The 21,049-nt window shown below is 32.4% G+C and overlaps 1 protein-coding gene and 1 pseudogene across 2 annotated transcripts; one reads left to right on the top strand and one right to left on the bottom strand.

Annotated features, from left to right (window-relative positions):
• The first annotated feature begins 14,514 nt into the window (after positions 1 to 14,514).
• LOC140980833 (uncharacterized) lies at positions 14,515 to 17,113 on the top strand (annotated as a pseudogene).
• Positions 17,114 to 18,824: 1,711 nt separating this feature from the next.
• Positions 18,825 to 20,129, bottom strand: LOC140981071 (uncharacterized). Of its 2 annotated transcripts, none has more exons than XM_073447319.1 (2): positions 19,940 to 20,129; positions 18,825 to 19,662 (listed from the first exon to the last, which is right to left on the bottom strand). In XM_073447319.1, the coding sequence occupies exon 2, from the start codon at positions 19,649 to 19,651 to the stop codon at positions 18,932 to 18,934; it is 720 nt and encodes a 239-aa protein (XP_073303420.1). In that variant the 5' UTR covers positions 19,652 to 19,662; positions 19,940 to 20,129; the 3' UTR covers positions 18,825 to 18,931. The 2 variants fall into 2 exon arrangements, with proteins under 2 accessions (XP_073303420.1, XP_073303421.1); XM_073447320.1 differs by having other exon boundaries at positions 18,825 to 19,653; positions 19,940 to 20,096.
• Positions 20,130 to 21,049: the final 920 nt, after the last annotated feature.

The raw sequence follows: 21,049 nt of genomic DNA, 5'->3' as shown, positions 1-21,049 counted from the left end.
GGATGGATTCCTTGTCTATTCAGTTGATTTACTGAAATCGAGTCCATCATTGGCGGATTTGCCAGTGGTTTGCGAGTTTGCTGATGTCTTCCCAGATGAGATTCCTGGTTTGCCTCCGATTCGAGAGGTAGACTTCAGCATTGAGTTGATGACAGGTACAGTTCCGATTTCCAGAGCTCCGTACAGAATGGCACCGATTGAGTTGAAAGAGTTGAAAGAACAGTTGGAGGACTTACTGGCCAAGGGTTACATCAGACCGAGTGTATCTCCTTGGGGTGCTCCAGTATTATTTGTGAGGAAGAAAGACGGTTCTATGAGATTTTGCATTGACTATCGACAACTGAACAAGGCTACGGTAAAGAATAAATATCCTTTGCCTCGTATTGATGATTTATTTGATCAGTTGCATGGTTCTTCTGTTTATTCCAAGATCGATCTGAGGTCTGGATACCATCAGTTGAGAGTCAGAGATTATGTTATCTCGAAGACAGCGTTCAGAACCAGGTATGGACATTATGAGTTTATTGTCATGCCGTTTGGTTTGACGAATGCTCCAGCTGTTTTTATGGGTCTGATGAACCGTGTGCTTCAGAAGTATCTCGATGATTTCGTGATTATTTTCATTGATGATATTCTGATATATTCAAAGAATATGATTGACCATGCAGAACATTTGAGAACTGTGTTGAAAATTCTGAGAGTTGAGAAATTATATGCTAAACTGTCGAAATGTGAGTTTTGGTTGAGACAGGTAGTATTTCTGGGTCACATTATATCTGGAGATGGGATTTCTGTGGATCCTAGCAAGGTTGAGGCCGTGATCAGTTGGCCTAGACCGACATCTGTGCCAGAGATACGCAGTTTTATGGGTTTGGCAGGATATTACCGTCGGTTTATTAAAGATTTCTCGAGCATTGCCAAACCGATTACTCAGTTAACTCAGAAGAATGCTCCGTTTGTGTGGTCAGAAGACTGTGAGTCCAGTTTTCTGGAATTGAAGAAAAGATTGACCAGTGCACCGATACTGACTATCCCCTCAGGTACTGGTGGATTTGTTGTATATTGTGACGCTTCTCACAGAGGTTTGGGTTGTGTTTTGATGCAGCGAGGCCATGTCATTGCCTATGCTTCGAGACAGTTGAAGCCACATGAAACTCGCTACCCAATTCATGATCTTGAATTGGCGGCCATTGTATTTGCATTGAAGATATGGCGACACTACCTCTACGGTGAGAAATTTGAGATTTATTCTGATCATAAAAGTCTGAAATATTTGTTTTCACAGTCTGAGTTGAATATGAGACAGCGAAGATGGCTTGATTTGCTTAAAGATTTTGATTGTGAAATCAAATACTACCCAGGAAAATCGAATGCAGCAGCCGATGCCCTAAGTCGAAAGGTATGTTCTTTGTCCTTATCGACTATAGGTGTTTCAAGTTTGATAGAAGATTGCTGTTTGTCTGGATTAGTATTTGAAACAGATTGTCAGCCTTTGAGATTATATGCTATTCGAGCTGAACCAGAGCTGATTTTGAAAATTAAAGCGGCTCAGAAAGTTGATCAGAAAGTACAGGAATCGATTGAGATGGTCAGAGCAGGTCATCAGTCAGAGTATCAGGTACGTGATGATGTACTGTACGTGAATAATCGTATTGTTGTGCCGAATGTTTCAGAATTGAGACAACAGATATTGACAGAAGCGCACCGCAGTCGTTTTAGCATTCATCCTGGTGGCAGAAAGATGTACAATGATTTGAAGACACAGTTTTGGTGGAAACAGATGAAATCTGATGTCACAGAGTTTGTGTCAAAGTGTCTGAATTGCCAACAGGTAAAAGCAGAAAGAAAGAAACCAGGAGGTCTACTGCACAGCTTGTCTATTCCTGAATGGAAATGGGATCACATTTCCATGGATTTTGTGACGCAGTTACCGCGATCCTCCCGAGGTTGTGATGCGATTTGGGTCGTGATTGACCGATTGACCAAATCAGCATGCTTTATTCCGTATCAGATGACATACAGGTATGACCAGATGGCTGAGATCTATGTCAGAGAAGTGGTCAGATTGCACGGAGTGCCGAAGTCGATTGTATCAGACCGTGATCCTCGGTTCACTTCGCACTTTTGGCAGAGTTTGCAGCAGGCTCTAGGTACGAAGTTACATCTGAGTACCGCATATCATCCACAGACTGACGGACAGTCAGAGCGGACTATCCAGACATTGGAAGATATGCTGAGAGCCGTAGTGCTTGATTTTAGCACTAGTTGGCAAGATGCATTGCCACTTTGTGAATTTTCGTACAACAACAGCTATCAGACGAGTATTGAGATGGCACCATTTGAAGCGTTGTACGGTAAGAAGTGCAGATCCCCTCTGTATTGGGATGATATCTCTGAAGTTCCTGAGACTGGACCTGATATGATCAGAGAGATGACAGAAAAGGTAAAGCTGATTCAGAAGAGAATGAAGACAGCTCAAGATAGACAGGCCAAATATGCCAATGTTCGACGCAGACCATTGGTATTTGAGGCAGGAGACCGAGTATTCCTGAAGATTTCACCTTTCAGAGGAGTTGTCAGATTTGGCAAGAAAGGGAAGTTGTCTCCACGTTTTATTGGGCCGTATGAGATTCTCGAGAAGATAGGAGACCGTGCCTATCGACTTGCATTACCGCCTTCTCTATCTGGAATACATGATGTCTTTCATGTATCTATGTTACGGAAGTACCTCCCCGATGATTCTCATATTATTCAGCCAGACGAGGCAGAACTTGATGAAAGTCTGAGTTATGTTGAAAAGCCGATTCAGATTATTGATCGTAAAGAAAAGAAACTCAGAACGAAAACCATCCCACTTGTGAAAGTCCAGTGGACTCGTCATGGCATTGAAGAAGCTACTTGGGAGACTGAATCAGATATGAGACAGGAATTCCCAGAGTTATTCCACTGATGTGAGTTTCTTATTTCAGTTTCTGTTATTTCTGATTTGATTGCCTGTGATATGATTGCTTGAGATTTCGAGGACGAAATCATGTTTCAGAGGGGGAGAATTGTAAGGCCCGAGATTATATCATTTTAATCCGAGATTATTTAATTTATGAATTTTTGGAATGATGAATTAGATTCCACGGTTTTTGTAATTAATTAGGATTGAAATTGAATTAAAAGATTGAGCGGGGGCCGATTTGCAAATAGTGAAAAGTTGAGGGACTAAAGTGCAATTATGGAAAGTTGAGTGTGACACTTGTCACATCATGCATATAAAACGTTAAAATGCTTCATTTCTTTCAAATCTTCAGCAAGAAACCGAGAGTTTCCGAGAAAGAAATCCTCAAGCTTCCTCAATTCTTAGATTTTTGCTTGTACGAGCTCTGGCTATCAGAAATTAAATCCGGACACGGTACCGTACTCCTCTCGACACGAGCTACAACTGGACGTAAGTTTTATTGAGTTCTGTTATCATTTGAAATTATGATATTGGGAGAATTGTTATTTGATCATTATTATGTGTTCTGGGAATACTAGACACCGTAGAATCGAAGTTAGATCAGAAAACGGATTGATTCTGGAATTATTATGATTTTCTGATTATATTAATTGAAAATGGGACAGATTTGGATTATGAATGAATTACAGATTGTACCGGATATGGGTTATGATTTGTAATTGTTATCTGTTGATATAATATTGACGGGGATATCGGGATTGTGCCGTTATGCCGTTGATTTGAATTAAATTCAGATTAATCAGATTCAATATTGAATTGGGAATGGAATGGTGATATTGCTATTCTCGATATGTCATTTCAGATTTACAGAGACAGTCTTGAGTTCAACACTTATATTGCTTCAGACCGAGACTACGAAAGAAAGGTATAAGTCAATGTCGAACCTGGGAGAATGACTCGAGTTAGATATAACTTGAGTTTCCCTAAACCACATATTTATTATTATTATATGCATTGATTTGAATTGATATGCTTGTTCTATTGAGTTATAGAAAGCGTGATTAGACGATTGGTCTTGTGACAGAGGTGCCAGACTGCGATAGAGTAGTCACTGGCCCATTGCACATTGTCACAGAGGAGTTATTGGCGGAGGTGCCAAAGTCTTTGACGGATAGGTCAAGACACTTGATGTTTGGTTTATATCGATGTTTGATTAGGAGTGGATTTACTTCTATTACTGAGATTCGATATAGTATGCCAACGTCTGGAAACCGGGATCCCTAGACTAGGAATGAGTCTAGTCTGAGCTGTAGAGTCACGAGTTATTTACAGTTTTATATCGATTTATGTTTTCAGATTTAATACATGTGATTGATATTTGTTTCATGCTTTTATATCGATTATATGATTGCATGTTTTGTTGATTTATACTGGGATGTATTTCTCACCGGAATTATCCGGCTGTTGTCGTGTTTGTATGTGTGCATGGCAACAGGTGGGACAGGATCGGGGTCAGGAAGAAGATGAGAGAGATCGTGATTAGAGTGGAGACTTCGGACTTTGATGTATATAGGGTTTGGAACACTTGACATTTAGTTGTTACACCTTAGTTTGAGTTTGATGTTTGTTGTACAAGACTTGTACTATTATAATGATATGTATAATTAGATTGATTCCATTACGTTCCGCACTATATTAAAAAAAAATTGTAGACCCATATTAATTACATTGATCCAATTATCCCAATGACAATTAAGAAGATGATTAGCGTCCGGGTTCCCACAGATATTATGTTTTGTAAATAAACAGACATCAAAATACAATAGATACATAAATTTTTTATTATTGTACAAAGACGAGTGACATTTTCGTAAATAAAAAACATTATAGACACAAAATGAGTGTTATTTTAGTAAATAATAAAACATCTAATGACAAAAGAAAGAAGATGTCATATAAAATAACTATCTGTCTAATAATTTTGATTTTTTTGAGAATTGAGTTAGAATATAATTGTAATTTCATCTCAAGTTTCATAAATTAATAAAAAAAAAGTTAATTAAAAGATCCAAACTATAATAAGATATTAATATATATAATTTAATTTTTTTGATATGGTTATAAATATTTTTATATTATGATTTGATATTAATTTAATAAATTTTTCAGATGCTTTTTTTATTTTAGTGTAAGTCTCTTGTGAGATGGTCTCACGAATTTTTATATGTAAGATGGATCAACCCTACCGATATTCACAATAAAAAGTAATACTCTTAGCATAAAAAGTAGTAATTTTCATGGATGACCCAAATAAAATATTCGACCCATAAAATTGATCCGTGAAATAATTTTTATGTTTATATTTCATTAAGCATATCATGGATAGGGGGTGGGTCATCTCACTTGGACGTTCGCCTGCCCACGCCATCTCAATTTCTCATTGATTGGTTTGTTGAAGAATGTCCTGTCGAAGAAACGACAAGGTCGTGAGGTGGAAATTAGTGTTAGGACCTTTAAGTTATACGACATTTAAAAATGATCCTTAAAATCTCAAAAATTGTTAGATCTATTCAATAGTTTACTTGGGGCCACATTTGAATTATTTGGAATGAAATATTTGGTGGATTTGATTTTCAAATCCTTAGTCGAATATTATTGCTCCTTAACAAGAATGCAAATATATATATTATAATTTTCAATACAAGAAAATTAGATATTACATTGAAACTAATAATTTTTAAAATGATTTATTTTATATATAATAATAATAATAATTTTATGTTATAAGTGATCTAATAAAATTTAAGACTATAATAAAGATTTTAAAAATATTATATTATGATATGTTAGTTATAGATTAAATACAAATTTACAATTACAAAAACTCTTGTGAGAGAGACAGTTTCACAGTTAATTTCATGAGACAAATATATAATCTGACTCAACTCGTGAAAAAATATTAATTTATGTACAAATTATTACTTGTCATGTTAGGTATGAGTCTGATCGATCAGTTTTACAGATATAGACCTGTGAGACCGTATCACAAGATATTTGCTCTATTTACATAAGATTTTATGATATTTTTATTTATTAAATAAAAGTAAATAATTTGTAATCAGAGAAGATGAGTATTTTTAATTTATCAAAAAATATATCATGATAACAAAGTCAGTGACTATAAGTCTTTCAACTTTACTAATATAATATAGTGTGTGTATATATATTTCATGGATTTCAAATCATGTAGATTTAACTTTGAATTATTTTTTAAACCAAAATAGTGTATTTTAAAATATCACAAAATAGAATCCTACCATGTTTGAAATCATAGCTTGGAATGGATATGATACAAATTTTAGATTTTCGCGATTCAACGAGTTATTCAGGTATGAGCGTATGTTTGACAAAAGTTTTTTACTTCATAAATTTTCAACCCACACTTAGAGGCACTTGCATATGGGTTTTTTCTTGGCCTTGGCTTAACTTTGATAAATTTTCCTAACTTTTCCGTGATTAAGTAGATCTTACCGTTAAGCTCTTAATCCACTCAAAACATGACATATGTGCTGATTTGATGAATTACGATTGGATGTATAGTCATAATTAATCAACTCATCACATGATCTAGTGGATTAAGGGCACTACCCTTAAGACTAGAGTGAAATAAACCTTTTTTTTCTGACACTTCTAAAGAGATTTACTTATGTGACATCGTTTGTTAATTTTTCACCAATTTTCTTCATTTTTTTTAGCTTTCGTCGACACTATACGACAAATACAAACTCAATGAATAATATCAAAATAAGATGTAAACAAGCCAGATAACCACGAAAATGACATAAAATAGAATGCAAAAAGATAATACTTTTTGTGCTTATCACCCACCCAAGTTACGCCACTGTACATATGAGTCGATTTCGGAAGAAACATTTATTTATTGAGCATACACCTAACATACATGTACAAATAATCGAATGTATACACCCATTACTACAAAATATCTAGTTTAAAGAGAATAAGTATAATTTTTTTCAAAATTTAAATTTTTCCAGTGATAATATAGAAAATGTTATTTAGCATCATTATTGTGAATGAAATATAGATTATCCTTATGTGAATCATAATTATATTAATTGAATCCTTCAAAACATCACATTATGCAAGAGAATATGAAAAGTTCAACTTGAATAGTCCTTATAAAGACATATAGATTATGATAAGATTTTGGAAATACCAATTAAATAATTTATAGCTACACACACATGCATACATAAACACGCATATACATACATATACACACATAGTGGATGTATAATGATTGCTCATTTTCGTATGACTTATCATCCATGTGATCATGGAGTGTTATACCTGAGATTTTAGGACCTGAATCGAATTTAAGAAGTTGTGCCCCATAACAATAAAGTGTGTTTTTTTTTCCTTTTGAAATGATTTTTCAAAACTAAACTTATTGCATATATACTCAGAATGATTTTTTTATTCAAAACGTACCTTGTACAGATATGACTAAAATTGTTACTCCTACAATCTTGAAACTAATATAATGTTAACTCATGTGCTAGATTGAAAATGTGTTAGTTTTGATGATAACAAACAACATCGAGTTATTTCAAGACTCAGCTACTATTTCTTTGTATCAATGTGTTTCAAGTTGGATGCTATGGAATCAAGTCGGACAACCTTCCTCTAGCTAGCCATCCTAAGTTATGCTGCATATCTTTCTTTAAAGATCAAGCTTCTTCCAAGACTCAAACCGGACTGCTTAAATAGTAGTTCAAGCTGCAGATTAGTTTCTAGCTAGAATGCTAGTGCATCAAGACAATATGTATACCAGCCGAACAATTCAGAATTTCTTTTGTTCAATCAATTCACAATAGTCGATGCCTCTAGTTGATCAATTATGTCTCATAAAAACAGAAAGATACGCGCAAGTTTTTCTCTAAAAAATGTCTTACGTTCCCAAGGTCCTTGATTTCAAACTCTGTAGCCAACAAATTTTTTAGACTAATAATTTCCTCTGAATTATCTCTTGTCAGAATGATGTCATCAACATATACTATGAGAATAACAATTTTCCCCCTTGGTTTTGTTTTTCCAAATAATGTATGATTTGCCTGACACTTATGATACCCATTAGCAGTCACAGTCTTAGCAAACCTATCAAACCAAGCTCATGACGATTGTTTCAAACCATACAAGGGCTTCTTCAGTCTAATACTAACATGTTGTTTGACTTGGTTTTCATTCCCGGATGAATTGTCATATAGACTTTTTCTTCTAGATCCCTATAAAAGAAAGCATTATTTACATTAAGTTGGTGTAGAGGCCAATCTTGATTCACTGCAAAAGAGAGTAAAACTCAAACTATGTCGAGTTTGGCAACTAGAGCAAATGTCTCACGGTAGTCAATCTCAATAACTATGTTAGACCTTTAGCCACAAGTCTAGCCTTGAATCTTTCAACACTGCCATCTGTTGCCAAATTGATGTTCTTATATTCATTTGAAATTAATTGTAACTGCCTGAGCTGACGACAAAATTCTATATCTTCTCCATCATAGTATATTTTTTTCTATCTGCATTAGTATGTTTCAACAGTTAATAGCAAGTCATTTAATTTTTACTGCATGATGACCTTATCCATTATACATAATTTCCTGTTTTCTTGCTTTATTATTTACCATCTCTTATAGTACGAAGAAGTTTGTCGACGGCAATAAGCATGCGATATCGATTTTTACTGCACATTTATACACTGTTTTACATTGGCCATACAAGGGGGTATTCCAGTTGTGACTCCCACATTTTTCGCTGGTGCGTTTTTATTATACATAAATTGGATTGAATTTGGGTTAAAATACGTTCCCTGTGTTTGGTATGTGAAAGTTTCCAAAATATCTTCAGAACCCCAAAGATTTGGAGTTGAGAGATCAAGAAAATTCGTTTCTGATGGGTCCACTTCTCATATATGCAAGGTTAATATCTCTTTCTTGGAGATAGAGCTTTAGATTTTTCAAGATTAATTAAGGTATTTCTGCATGTTAGTATCTTCACTATAGAGCAGTTCACTTAAAAAACTTGGTGCCATCTCCTATACTCCTTTTTTCCTTTAGTATAAAGAATGGTAGAATGGATAAACTTAGACCGTAGCCACTTATGTTAGCGGTCAGTTCAAAGATATCTTATAAACAAAATATCAATTTTGAAAAATTGTTCTTCGTGTTGCAGCACTGGACATGATCAAGAGTTATATCAAATGCAGCACACGTTGCCAAAAGGCATCTGGTTGAGTTTTGATTTGAAGATTCTCATCCAATAACTATTTCCTTTCAACTTTATCAAACTTTCATATTCTTTTTTTTAATCTCTATCTATTATATCTATAAATATGTGACTTTATATATGAATTTACATTTGTCTCCTTATTAATTGTTTGCTTTACATTAATTGTTTATTTTAAATCTGTCTTTTCATTCTCTTTATCCATATTTTAAATATGTGTAATTATTAATATTTAATTTTTTTATCTACATTATAATATGTTATTTTTATTCAATGATATCTTTTCATTATGTAAATTAGTATTTGGATTTTTTATGCCTACCCACATTATAATATGTTATTTTTAATCAAATGATTTAGATTTTTTATTTATCTTTTTATTATATAAATTAAATTAATTAAAGTTTAGAAATAACTCATTATCGAATTGTGAATTTTCTTTGGAGTCTTATTTTTTTTTCATGTCCTCATGTGACAGTTTGCTAGAATTTATGTGTTTAAATTAAAATTTTTTGCAACCGAAATTTTTTTGCGGTTTATATTTATAAATTATTTAAATAAAACACGGTAAAAGATCGTTGTAATTTGAGCAGTCAATTTGGGTTGGGTCTGTCGGTTTGGCCTACACCGCCAAACAGTTTATGTGAGTTTGGTTGAAATTTTGTCGACTCATTTAAAGGTGAGCCTAAATGAGCTCGCACGAGTTTATATTAAATATCTATATGCATAATATTATCAATTTTCAATCGTGAATTTTTGATATAAAATGGAAAATATCAGTTTGATTTCAAAATTGTGATGTTACTATCTTGTCCAAAAATTGTGGGTTGTTGAGACATTTTGGCAGTCCCTCAAAATTGAGTGTCAAAGTTGACATTTGAGTTGTATTTTTGGATTCCTGACAAAATGTTCGTCAACATATTATTTTTAAGTTAGTTTTATCAGTATTGTGAGGGATAAATATATTTATTACAATATATAAATATTATCATCTCTTTAAATTATTATTCACTTTCATGTTTGACATATTATGATGTTAAGATGTATAACAAATGAGGAATAATAAATTCAAACAAATGAATATACAAAGCGAAACCAGAATTATATGGTAGCGGAAATTAATATATAAATTTTTAGTGAATTTATCAATGTTAAGATGTATAACAAATCTTATATCATAATATATAAAATTTCAACATTATAAATGAAATAAATCAAACATATATGAGATATAAAAAATTTTATTACATATACAATCAAGTAATTTATTATAATTGTATTTTATTCTACAAGAATTCTTGTCAAACTCAGAGATTGTGGATTTAACATCTATTAAATCAGCAAACTAAATAGCGTGTCAATTAAACTAATTGAGTAGTCACATATTCTTGAATTTCCTAATTAATTTTTTATCTTGATAATTTGTTTCATTTAATATTTTAAATTATAAGACACCGTTACTATAACTAAAGACACATTTTTTTTAAATGTTCATAATGACTCAATCACTAACTCATATGAAAAACATTTATTGACATACTATATTAAAAACATTCTAATTATTTCAGCGCATTTGCTGAAAATTTTCTAATTAATTAAGAAAAATTCATTTACAATAATCATATTTAATCTTTTTGAGCTAACACAATTTATTTTATAAGATATTCATCGCAATTCTTTATTTGTATGTTAATCTTTAAATCTGAATTATGATGTATATTTTTTTTTCTAAAAGTTCTTAAATAATGATTCAATACATTTATTCGATACTTCAATATTAACATTTTAAAATATATTAATTTTATATTGTATGTGTGCAATACTTCTAATCATGATTATAAAAATTCTAAAAATGAATGAGGTAGAACATAAAAAATTACACAATTAATCAAAAGACAGAAAATAAAAATAAAATAATTGTCTATTACATATAAACTACTAATATCGACTTCTAAAAATTGAAGTCGGTGAGAGTGGAGGCCACTATGTACTAAAAAAATAAAACGTTAATGCTTGAATGAGTCACACTGCAAAGTTAGTGAAGTAAAAACGAAGGATAAAGTCGGTTAATAAAAATATTATAATGGACTAAGTTGAATGAGACTCATATATATAAGTATCTCACTTGGTCTCACCTTATCTTTTGTCACTGTATAAAGCGAAAGTTTATGCACTGTAGTGTTCTACATTTTCTTAATTTTTCATCATCTATTGGTCTTTAAAGATATATTAGAATTTTTTCCAAACATCTAATCTTAAATGTGATCAATTAACCAAATAATTATTATACTTTGTATACAATAATAAATAGATTAATATATTTGAAGATAGTAAATTAATGTATTGAGAAGAATAAAAAGAATGTTATAATTAATACTATAATTATCTAATGTCAATATTAAATTTAGCATCCTACATTCGAAAATGTGTTTATTGAGGTAAAGACTATATATGATGATAAACTAAAAATAATAATTTATTTATCATTGTAACGTAATAATAATGTGATCGTTATTCGGAATCAGAAAATGATGTACTTTGACTTTTTTATTAAATTGTATAAACAATTCTTTCAATATTTTTAGTGGATAAACATGTTAAATCTATTAAAATTAAATAGTAAAATTTAATGATGAATATGAATGTATTAATTCAACTTTCAATTTAGGTTTCGGGATTTTATCAACTTTTCTGATTTTTCTTTTATTTTAAAATATAAATTTTCAAATAAATGAAAAATAAATTTTTTTCTCTACTCAAATGTCTTATAAATTTATATGATATAGTAAAATGTTATTTGCATAAACTTATTTTTGGGTACAATAATTGATCATGTTGGTAGAGTAATTGAAATGTAGTGCTTGAGTTGTTGTACTATTTAAAATATTTGATTTGTGCTGTTGCCATAATCTATAGGTTTTGATAAAATAGTAAACACTTGAGCTTACAATTGGTATCAGAGCTAAGATCGCGACTTTGATTTTCATTGATTGCAATTGGTGCAATTATTAGGAGATAGATTGTTTGGTACAATAATTGTCCACTATGGGTAGGCGCTTAAGTTGTTGTATGATTTAAAGATTTGACTTGCATAGTTACCATCAGTTATAGCTTTTGGCAAAGCTCGATCCTATATTATTCGATTGTAAAGGTAAAAGAAACATGTTGCATCAACTTTTAGTTTTGAATTGATCCCTTACATGTTACTCGATTTTTAAATTTAGAAGCATTCTACAATTTTAAAATATTATTATATATTGAATTATAATTTATCCCTTTCAAATTGGATAAATATACAATAAAACTCATGTAAATATTATTAACAAAAACATTTAAAAGAAATATTGAATTTGTCGATAACAAAATAAGAAATAAACAAATTTTGATCCTTGAGTGAGAAATAAGATATTTAAATAAAGTTATAATTGCCACAATGAAATAATGCACTAACATTCATTTATCACTGTATTTTGTAACTAAAATGTCAAAAAAAAATTACCACATATTATTTTTATATCATATTTAAAATAATTATGAATCCTAATTTTTATTATTTTGAGTTGGCCTTAATTATGAAAAATCATTGTGAATAAATTGAATTTGAAAATTCTTATATCTATGTATATCACATATTAATATATCAACTTAAGTCCAAGTAATAAAAAACTACAAAATGAACTTATTCATCTTCAATGTACACAAATTATATAGTAAAGATATATGACAATTAAGACAATGAAGTAGAATATATGCTCACATATAACAAAATATATAGACAAGAAAAACAATAAATAAAAATATTTTTCTAGATATAAATATTTTTTATAACTTTTTACAATGAGTTAGAGAAGATAAAAGAGAAAAACTATTAATTCTTTTGGGTTACACAAAAAATAGAAATGGAAGAATTGTTTGTCATACAATGAATTCAGTTTCCAAATTAAATGTATACTATAAAGTTATATTTACCGTTCAAAACTTATAAATGTAATGAATTTTTCTCAAGATAAGGGTACACAAATGTTCTCGTTAAGATATTTAAACAATTAGAAAAACTAAATATATTATTTTTCTTGAGGTAATACCGATATGACATTAATAATTTGATTGTGCTAATTATACTTATGAGTTAATATGAAATATTAAAATAAGTGTTATAAGAGTCAGTAAAAAGATGATTTATTGTCAAATATATTATTATTATAAATTGCAAATAAATGATAACATTTAATCAATATTTATTTAAATCAATCTATCAGTACTTTTTATGTGATGATAGATTGTTATAATAATTAAGGGTGAGCATTCGATCGGTTTTGTTACCGACCGAACCGAACCGAATTAGTCATAACCGGACCGAACCGAACCGAAATATTTAGCAATAACCGACCCGACCGAATTAATTTTCATAACCGATAAAAATCGAACCGAATTAAAATCGGTCAATTCGCGATTAGTTTTTAAAAAAATTGTGATTTAACTTTAATTATATATGTAATTTTTTTGAACACTACAATCTACACAAATACATAAAAACATAAAATCACATACATCACAAATTTTTCTTTAGAATTAGGGCTGATTTTAAAATTAAAAATAAAAATATATATTAAAATTGATAAATAATAAGAATTTATTAAATAATAATATTTATTATATCATTTAATTCGGTTAGCCGATTTCAAAATTTTGAAAACCGTAACCGAACCGATCGAATTAACCGATATAACCGAATTTTTTTTTTAATTTTAAAACCGAATTTCTGAAATAACCGAACCGAATTTCCGAATTGACTCGGTTCGGTCGGTTAATTCGCTTTAACCGAAATTTTGCTAACCTCTAATAATAATGTGTAGTTTGTATGTTATCAAGTATAAGTGTCTAATAAATTAAAGGTAACTAGGAAAGTAAAAGCATCCAGTAGAAATTGTTGTCAATTTACATGAAAGAGAATAAAAATCAAACAACATTGCAAATAAAAAATTGCATATCATTGATGGTCAAAAAAGATTGTAATAATTGAATATTATAATAAAATATATGCATTAGTGAGAGAATATGACAAATAATAAAAGAAAACAATATGATAAAAAAGATATGAGAAAAATTTTAGTAGTCCAAATCTTTTTTTAAAATTAAAAAATATGTTTTTTCCAAATTAGTTACATATGCTAATTAACACGAATTGTCAAAATTTACAATACTATTATCATTGTTTTTTGTTGAGTTAACTAATTTTATTTCAAATTCTAATTACTTCAACATATGTTTCTCACGTGCAACGCGCGTGCATTATTTCTAGTTAACCAATATCTGTCACATTTTCCACACTTTTGGCTTATATAGGATCTGCCTGCACTGTATCTAAAAGGTGGATCAATAATTCCTTTGGCTCCTCTTTATCAACATGTTGGTGAAGCTAATTATACAGACGATTTAACACTGCTTGTGGCTTTAGATGAACATGGTAATCTTTCTGATTATGCATTTTATTGACACTGCAAAATGTTTTATAACGTAAATAGCATTGATGGATCGCTTCTGTATTGGATTGAATAAATTGCAGGTAATTCCGAAGGTTCTCTCTTTGAAGATGCTGGAGATGAATATGACTATGCTAATGGAGGATATCTTACGACAACATATGTGGTTGAATGTCAGTCTTCTGGTCACAGTGAAGGGTATCAAAGACCGAAGGTATATGGAAGAGACCAAACCGATGCTTACATGTGAAACTACTGTCAACTTTTTTTTCATGGAGTTGAACAGTTTCTTGAGAAAATTTATCTACACTTTATTTTAACAAGATCTAGGGATCCACTAGTGATTTCATTTATGGTCATATCATACAGATTGATGCATGGGTTATGGAGAGATTCTTGAAATCTCAACTCCTTCGAAAAGTGAAATATCAGAACTAGTCTTAGCCAGTGAATAGCAATTCCAAATTCTTATAGGTAACCCGCTGTTCTAGTAACTTTTTGGCATATGATTTTCATTTAGTTATCCTCTATTTTTTACATTATTTTATGTCCCGGGATTTCTAAATCAAATGGTGTATTTTCTTCGAAAGATATAAACGATTCTCACATTTTTGCAGAAAGTGAGAACCATATTCCAGACGTGGATAATGTTTCTGAGCACAAGGGAACATAATTATCATTTACCCCTGTAGAAATGAAAAGCCGGGATTGGATTCTACAAGTAGTACCACGGATTGAAGGTAGAATTATTTCTATGGAGCATCTTCCCTCGGGTAGTTCTTAATATGCACTCTCATATTTTAGGCTTATATAGTTTCTTTGAAGTTTTTGTGTCTGACTTTCAATTTTTTTTTTCAAAATTTTGTGGAACACAATACTTTTCCTGTTGTCTATGTAAACTTTAAATTGTTTACTTGAATGATGATCCCGTTTCATATTTACTTTGTTTTCCCTGTATGTGACAGAAACTCAATGGCTTCATAGTCAAGTCGGTGCTGGTGGCTATGAAGAGTATAGTGGTGTGGAATTCTGATCTGCGGGGTGCCAGGAGTATTTTGTCATTAAGTAAGCATAGTAATCACTAAATAATTACTTGACCGTTGTTGTGGTATTGGTTTTTTGGTACAAACGAGTCGAGCTTGTGAAATTTCTCAGACTCGAGCAGGCAGACACCTAGTCCGGGATCACAATTTTCGTTCCGTAAACATGTTCATGAGCTCATATCACTAGTTTGGTTTGCTAGTCCTGGCTCATGAGATTTTGAATAACTAAAATTGAGCTCGAGCTCTATCTCAATAAACCTTATTGATTGAGTTTGTGCCAAACCTAGCTATCCATTTGGGAGTGATAAAGTGGCAACTTAGATCCAACCAACTCTAGCATGTCTGCTATCATCTGGGATAATCACCAATTCATTGTAAAGAACAACTGAAATATATTTTAAGACAATGGGGGACTTTCAGAAGCCTACAAGTATAAAAGATAATACGTGACTTTTCAGGACTGCATACTCGACATTTACTGTAACCTTTTGCTTGTGCAGAAAAGGCCTGGAGCATGAAGTAGAAAAGGGGTTGCTGAAATTAGAGGATGATATTGGAGGTGGATTGATTCTCAAGCGGGAGATATATTTCACGAAAGACGACCCAAAAGTTCTCAGAATTGATTCTGTCATCATTGCTCGTGAAGTTAATTGGTGCTGGTTCTGGTGGATTCTCAAGTTTAACCGATAAAATACACTTTCATTGTCAATTTTTATTTTCTTTACTGCTGAATATTGTCTCATCGCATTTCAGGCTTTTGTGCTTACGAGTGCATTCTACATTAAACTTGTTACACCCTAACGAATCATACGTATCATTTACTTTCGTTGACGGGTCCAAACACGAGGTCTAGCCTGAATCTAGTGAACGGTATTTTGAGGGGAGTCTTCAGCCAAATGGTAACTTGCCTGCTTTTTCTAGATCACTGAATAATATGTACGGCTTACCCTTTATGCAGATCAAAATTTTAGCAGTTTCCATTCTTAAATACGAGTTTTTCGTTCCAAGTGAATGGATGCTTGTTGATAAAAATCTTGGCTTATGTCTAGTGTTCGATATCAGTCAGGTTTATAAATGTCTCATTCATTGGGGAACAGGGACTGTAAATTTGGAGTTATGGTCAGAAGACAGGCCCGTTTCAAAGGAATCCCATCTCCAAGTATCTGATGAATACTAGATACGAGAAGTATCTTAATTGTCTAAAGGTGAGATTTGTTACAAAAGAGAGATGGAATGATCCAGTAAGCATATAACAGATTGATTTGAAGGTGGAGACTTTTGAATTTTTATGTTGTTTTTGTTGCGTTTCTCGCTTGGTCATGAGTCGATTACCGTGGTTTGCGATCCTGTTGAAACATTGAGTTGTTTAACTAAAAGAATAAAATGAAATGAAATTTACAAGCATACCGTGCTTCTTCAAGTTGTCCACATTTCTGTCCAAATGAAACTTCTTATATTGGAGGGTTAAAATCATCATTATGCCCACCAAGAAAAAGCTTATTCCAGAAAGCAGGCTGCAGTTTTATGGCAAGACAGTTTAAATATGCACATTCTCATTTCAAATGGCGTATGGAGTAATCAGGCGAAGGACACAAGAACTGACAAAAATCTTGTTCTAAATCCTATTTTTTTGTCTGGAAAGGTCAAATCTATGGCATCACAAGTTATTTGTCCCATGCATTTGAAACTTTCCTTGGAGTCATGCACAACTCAGCCTTTACTTTGAGTTTACATGCATATCAGATACTGATTATTGACGTTTAATTATCTTCTTAAAATATGCCATTTTTCCTCCCTTAATGCACACAATCACCCGAATTCTAGTAGAAATACAAAGATCGTTTATTCGTATGATTATCATCCAAATCTCGTTTCAACATTTAAAATCGATTCTTTTCATTGATTTATTTAAAAATCGTGACAAAACAATGAATCTATAATAATTATTTAAACTAATTTTGTCCCAATACATACATATGCTATCACATCCACTTTCCTATTCCTATATATATTTCTTGAATCAAAGTTTCCACCAATAAGTGCAATAACCAAAATTTCACAAGTAGTAACACGGCCTGCCTTGGTTTGTTGATTCATAATGAGTGACACAGACTCATTTGACCATGCTTCCAACACTTCAAAAGGGCCGTCTCCCATTATCCCACTTCTTCTAGTGGTGGCACTAGGCCTTCTCCTCCGGGGCAACTCCTCCGCGATCAATCTTAACCTCCCATTAGTCTCTGACTCAGAAAATGCAATCTTCACGTGTGTGGTGTTTATACCTGTTGTGTTACTACTTGCGTTTTATTCAACCAGTCATTCGATTATATTACCTCTCGTGCTAGTACTTGTCTCCTATACGGTCACAACAATGCTTCTTGGACCTCTTGTCTTGATTTTAATCATATGTTTGGCGACGACAGCTTATTTGCCTTCTTTAAAATGCAACGGAGAAGAGCTTGGATGGGCATGTTTGCTGGTTTTCTTCTTCTTCTTGCTCCATTGGGTTGTATCCGACGAGTCGAGGCAATCAGGGACATTGGTGTTGGCTATAATGGTCGGTGTCTACATTCATTTTACTAATTGAGGGATCCTCAAATTTGTAAAAATTACATAAACACCGGCAGAAATTTAACTTATCATTTATAAGACAGCCGATATTCTTACGAGTCATTCTTTCATGGATATATTTTCGATAGTTCAGTCTACTTGTAATGTTGAAACCTCGCAATAACATGCGCAGAAGTCAGGCGTATGAGTCGCAACTTCTTTTTGTAAAGTTACCCAAATGTTATTTGATCTAAACTCCTCACATTTTTCTTGTTTCTTGATTCTCTTTAATGCTAAATCATTGTTGTCACCTTATAATCCATTACTGTTTTTTTTTTCCTATTATGGCTAAATAAACCCATTTTATGTTTAAAACATTACGAATTTTGTCTATTGGAAACTCAAAATTTATCCCCATCTGAAAATCCCTATTTATGGCACAGAGTGTGTAACGAGCATGCTGTTTAAAGTGCGTCTAAATCAAGATTAATCCCTCAAGTTTGAAATGAAACGCTTTGATTCACCATACACAAGAAACTAACCTTACACTAAGGGATCAAATTACCATCTTCACGTTTACATATGAGACAAACGACATTTAAGGATTCAAAATTCAATGTCTAACCATTTGGTATAATAAACACAATTACTAGGGGAAACTACGCCATCGGGTGTACAAATACTAATCCGGGGACAAGCACCACAAGGACTTGAAGCAAACACACCAACCTTGGAGCCTTTGGCGGCCCCGGCACCACTTGCAACTCGGTAGCAAATCGTTCCGATAGGTATCGAATGATAATCCCCCAATCCAGTGCTTTTCACCTCAATAATCTCATCATCCAAAACCATGGAATTCAGTATCTCCGCAGTTTGCTGAGCAGAGAGCTCGAAATTCACCACTGGGTTCTTCTTCAATTCGTTATGAACCCCTTGCAACGTAGCAACCCTCTGACCCAGCATGTACCTTTGGCACAGACGTTGGAGTACGTTAATAAGTTCTTTGTCAAGATTCCCATCTATGTACCAATCCCCTCCACTTATCTCCTTGGAAGGCTCGAATTCGACGGCCATGTAGTGTTTCTTCCCCTTGTTCTGGATGTTGACCACCTCTTTTACCAATTTCTTAGCTATCAAAGACTTGAGTGATTTGTTCACTACATGATCAGTTAGCTTGGTATCTAGTTTGATGTCTCTTACCCAGATTCCCAAATCCTTTTTGCTTTTGATTGAATTGAGAATGGCACGTTCAGCATCGACCAGGCCTGGGGGATCTGTTTCAGGCCTTTGCCGCTTAAGGGAAAGAGCTCCAAAGGATCGACTCATTCCTGTAACAGCTAAGAATAATAACAATAATAAGCAATGAAAAGTCTGACTTCTCAAGTAATCAACGAAAGATATGATAATCTTAATCGCATAAAAGCATTCCAATTTGCTACTTGTGATTTTTTTCAATCCCATTTCCGAATCCCCAATCCCGCTTCGACTCAAAACTGGAACAATTTTCATTTGTTTGAAAATTACGGCTCGCAACTTCTTGACCTAGCTCCTCAGACAACATAGACTGAAGAACTAAAGAAGAATAAATACAGAATAGAAAAAAGATTCGCTTACCGCCTCCGCCGCTGCTTCGGGATTGGCTAACAGCTGCCGTGGCGCAGCCACGTCGCGGCTTCGACCGGGGGAGAAGAAACGAGGGACATAACAGAAGCCAGGCGAATGTAATTTAATGCCCAAGCCCACTAGTTCACTGGTCCATTAGCCCATTAGAAACTTTTAATTGGCCCAATCCAACTTCGTTAATCGATACTTTGTTCTCTCCACACACACATATATATATAAACAGAGTTGTCTGTAAGATTTAATAAGTTTTCGCCTAAATGACATTTTAAAAAAGGAAATAAACGAAAAATGTGACAATATATGTTAAAATAAATGTTTAAATATATTTATTCATTATTGTAATTGTATTAATGTATGTGTGTATAACACCTTGAAAATTGAATCTCTTCTAAGAATTACAAACCAAATTAAAATACATTTCAAATTTCAAATTCAAAAATTAAATTGCCTCTTGGAATTATAAACCAAATTCAAATTGTTATTCAAAATTTAAATATCAATTCTGGAAATTTGAAACATGTTTCAAAAATTATGCTCCGTTGAAATCATTTTATTAATTTAAAATTAAAATTTTTTAATCTATAAATACATATATAAATTTGCATGATATATCATCACACCACACAACAACCAGATTCCAATCCAAAAAAATACAGAACCGTGCTCAAATTCGTTTTGTAGCTAATCTTTCATACCCTAATGACATCTTTATTCAGTTATGTTCGTGAAGTCGAACCTTCAACCTGGCAGTGGGCGTTGAAACTACGACTGGTTCGTTGTTACGATCTTTTTCCATATGGAAACAATGGAGCTACTTTCGAATGCATCTTTCATGATCATGAGGTAACAAATTTATATATGTATTTGATATTGAAATCTTGTAAACACGTGAAATATAATATATACATTCTCTCTATTTTTTTAGGGTTCACGCATATATGCAACAATTAAAGAAAGCCTCATACAGAAAATGAAACCAATTCTCCAAGAAGTTCATCTTTTTGCAATTAAAAACGTAATTGTTGCAGACAATCGTCTGAAATACAAGACAACAACACATAAATACAAACTCATATTTATGAATAAAACTAATGTCTGGGA

This window comes from Primulina huaijiensis, chromosome 7, assembly GCF_012295235.1.
Source record: "Primulina huaijiensis isolate GDHJ02 chromosome 7, ASM1229523v2, whole genome shotgun sequence".
Classification (NCBI taxonomy): Eukaryota; Viridiplantae; Streptophyta; class Magnoliopsida; order Lamiales; family Gesneriaceae; genus Primulina; species Primulina huaijiensis.
Note: the sequence above shows the minus strand (reverse complement) of the source record. Positions and strands in the feature narration are given on the sequence as shown.

Excerpts from the sequence above, each read along its gene's own strand:
- LOC140981071 (XM_073447319.1), bottom strand. The coding sequence starts at position 19,651 with ATGAGTCGATCCTTTGGAGCTCTTTCCCTTAAGCGGCAAAGGCCTGAA.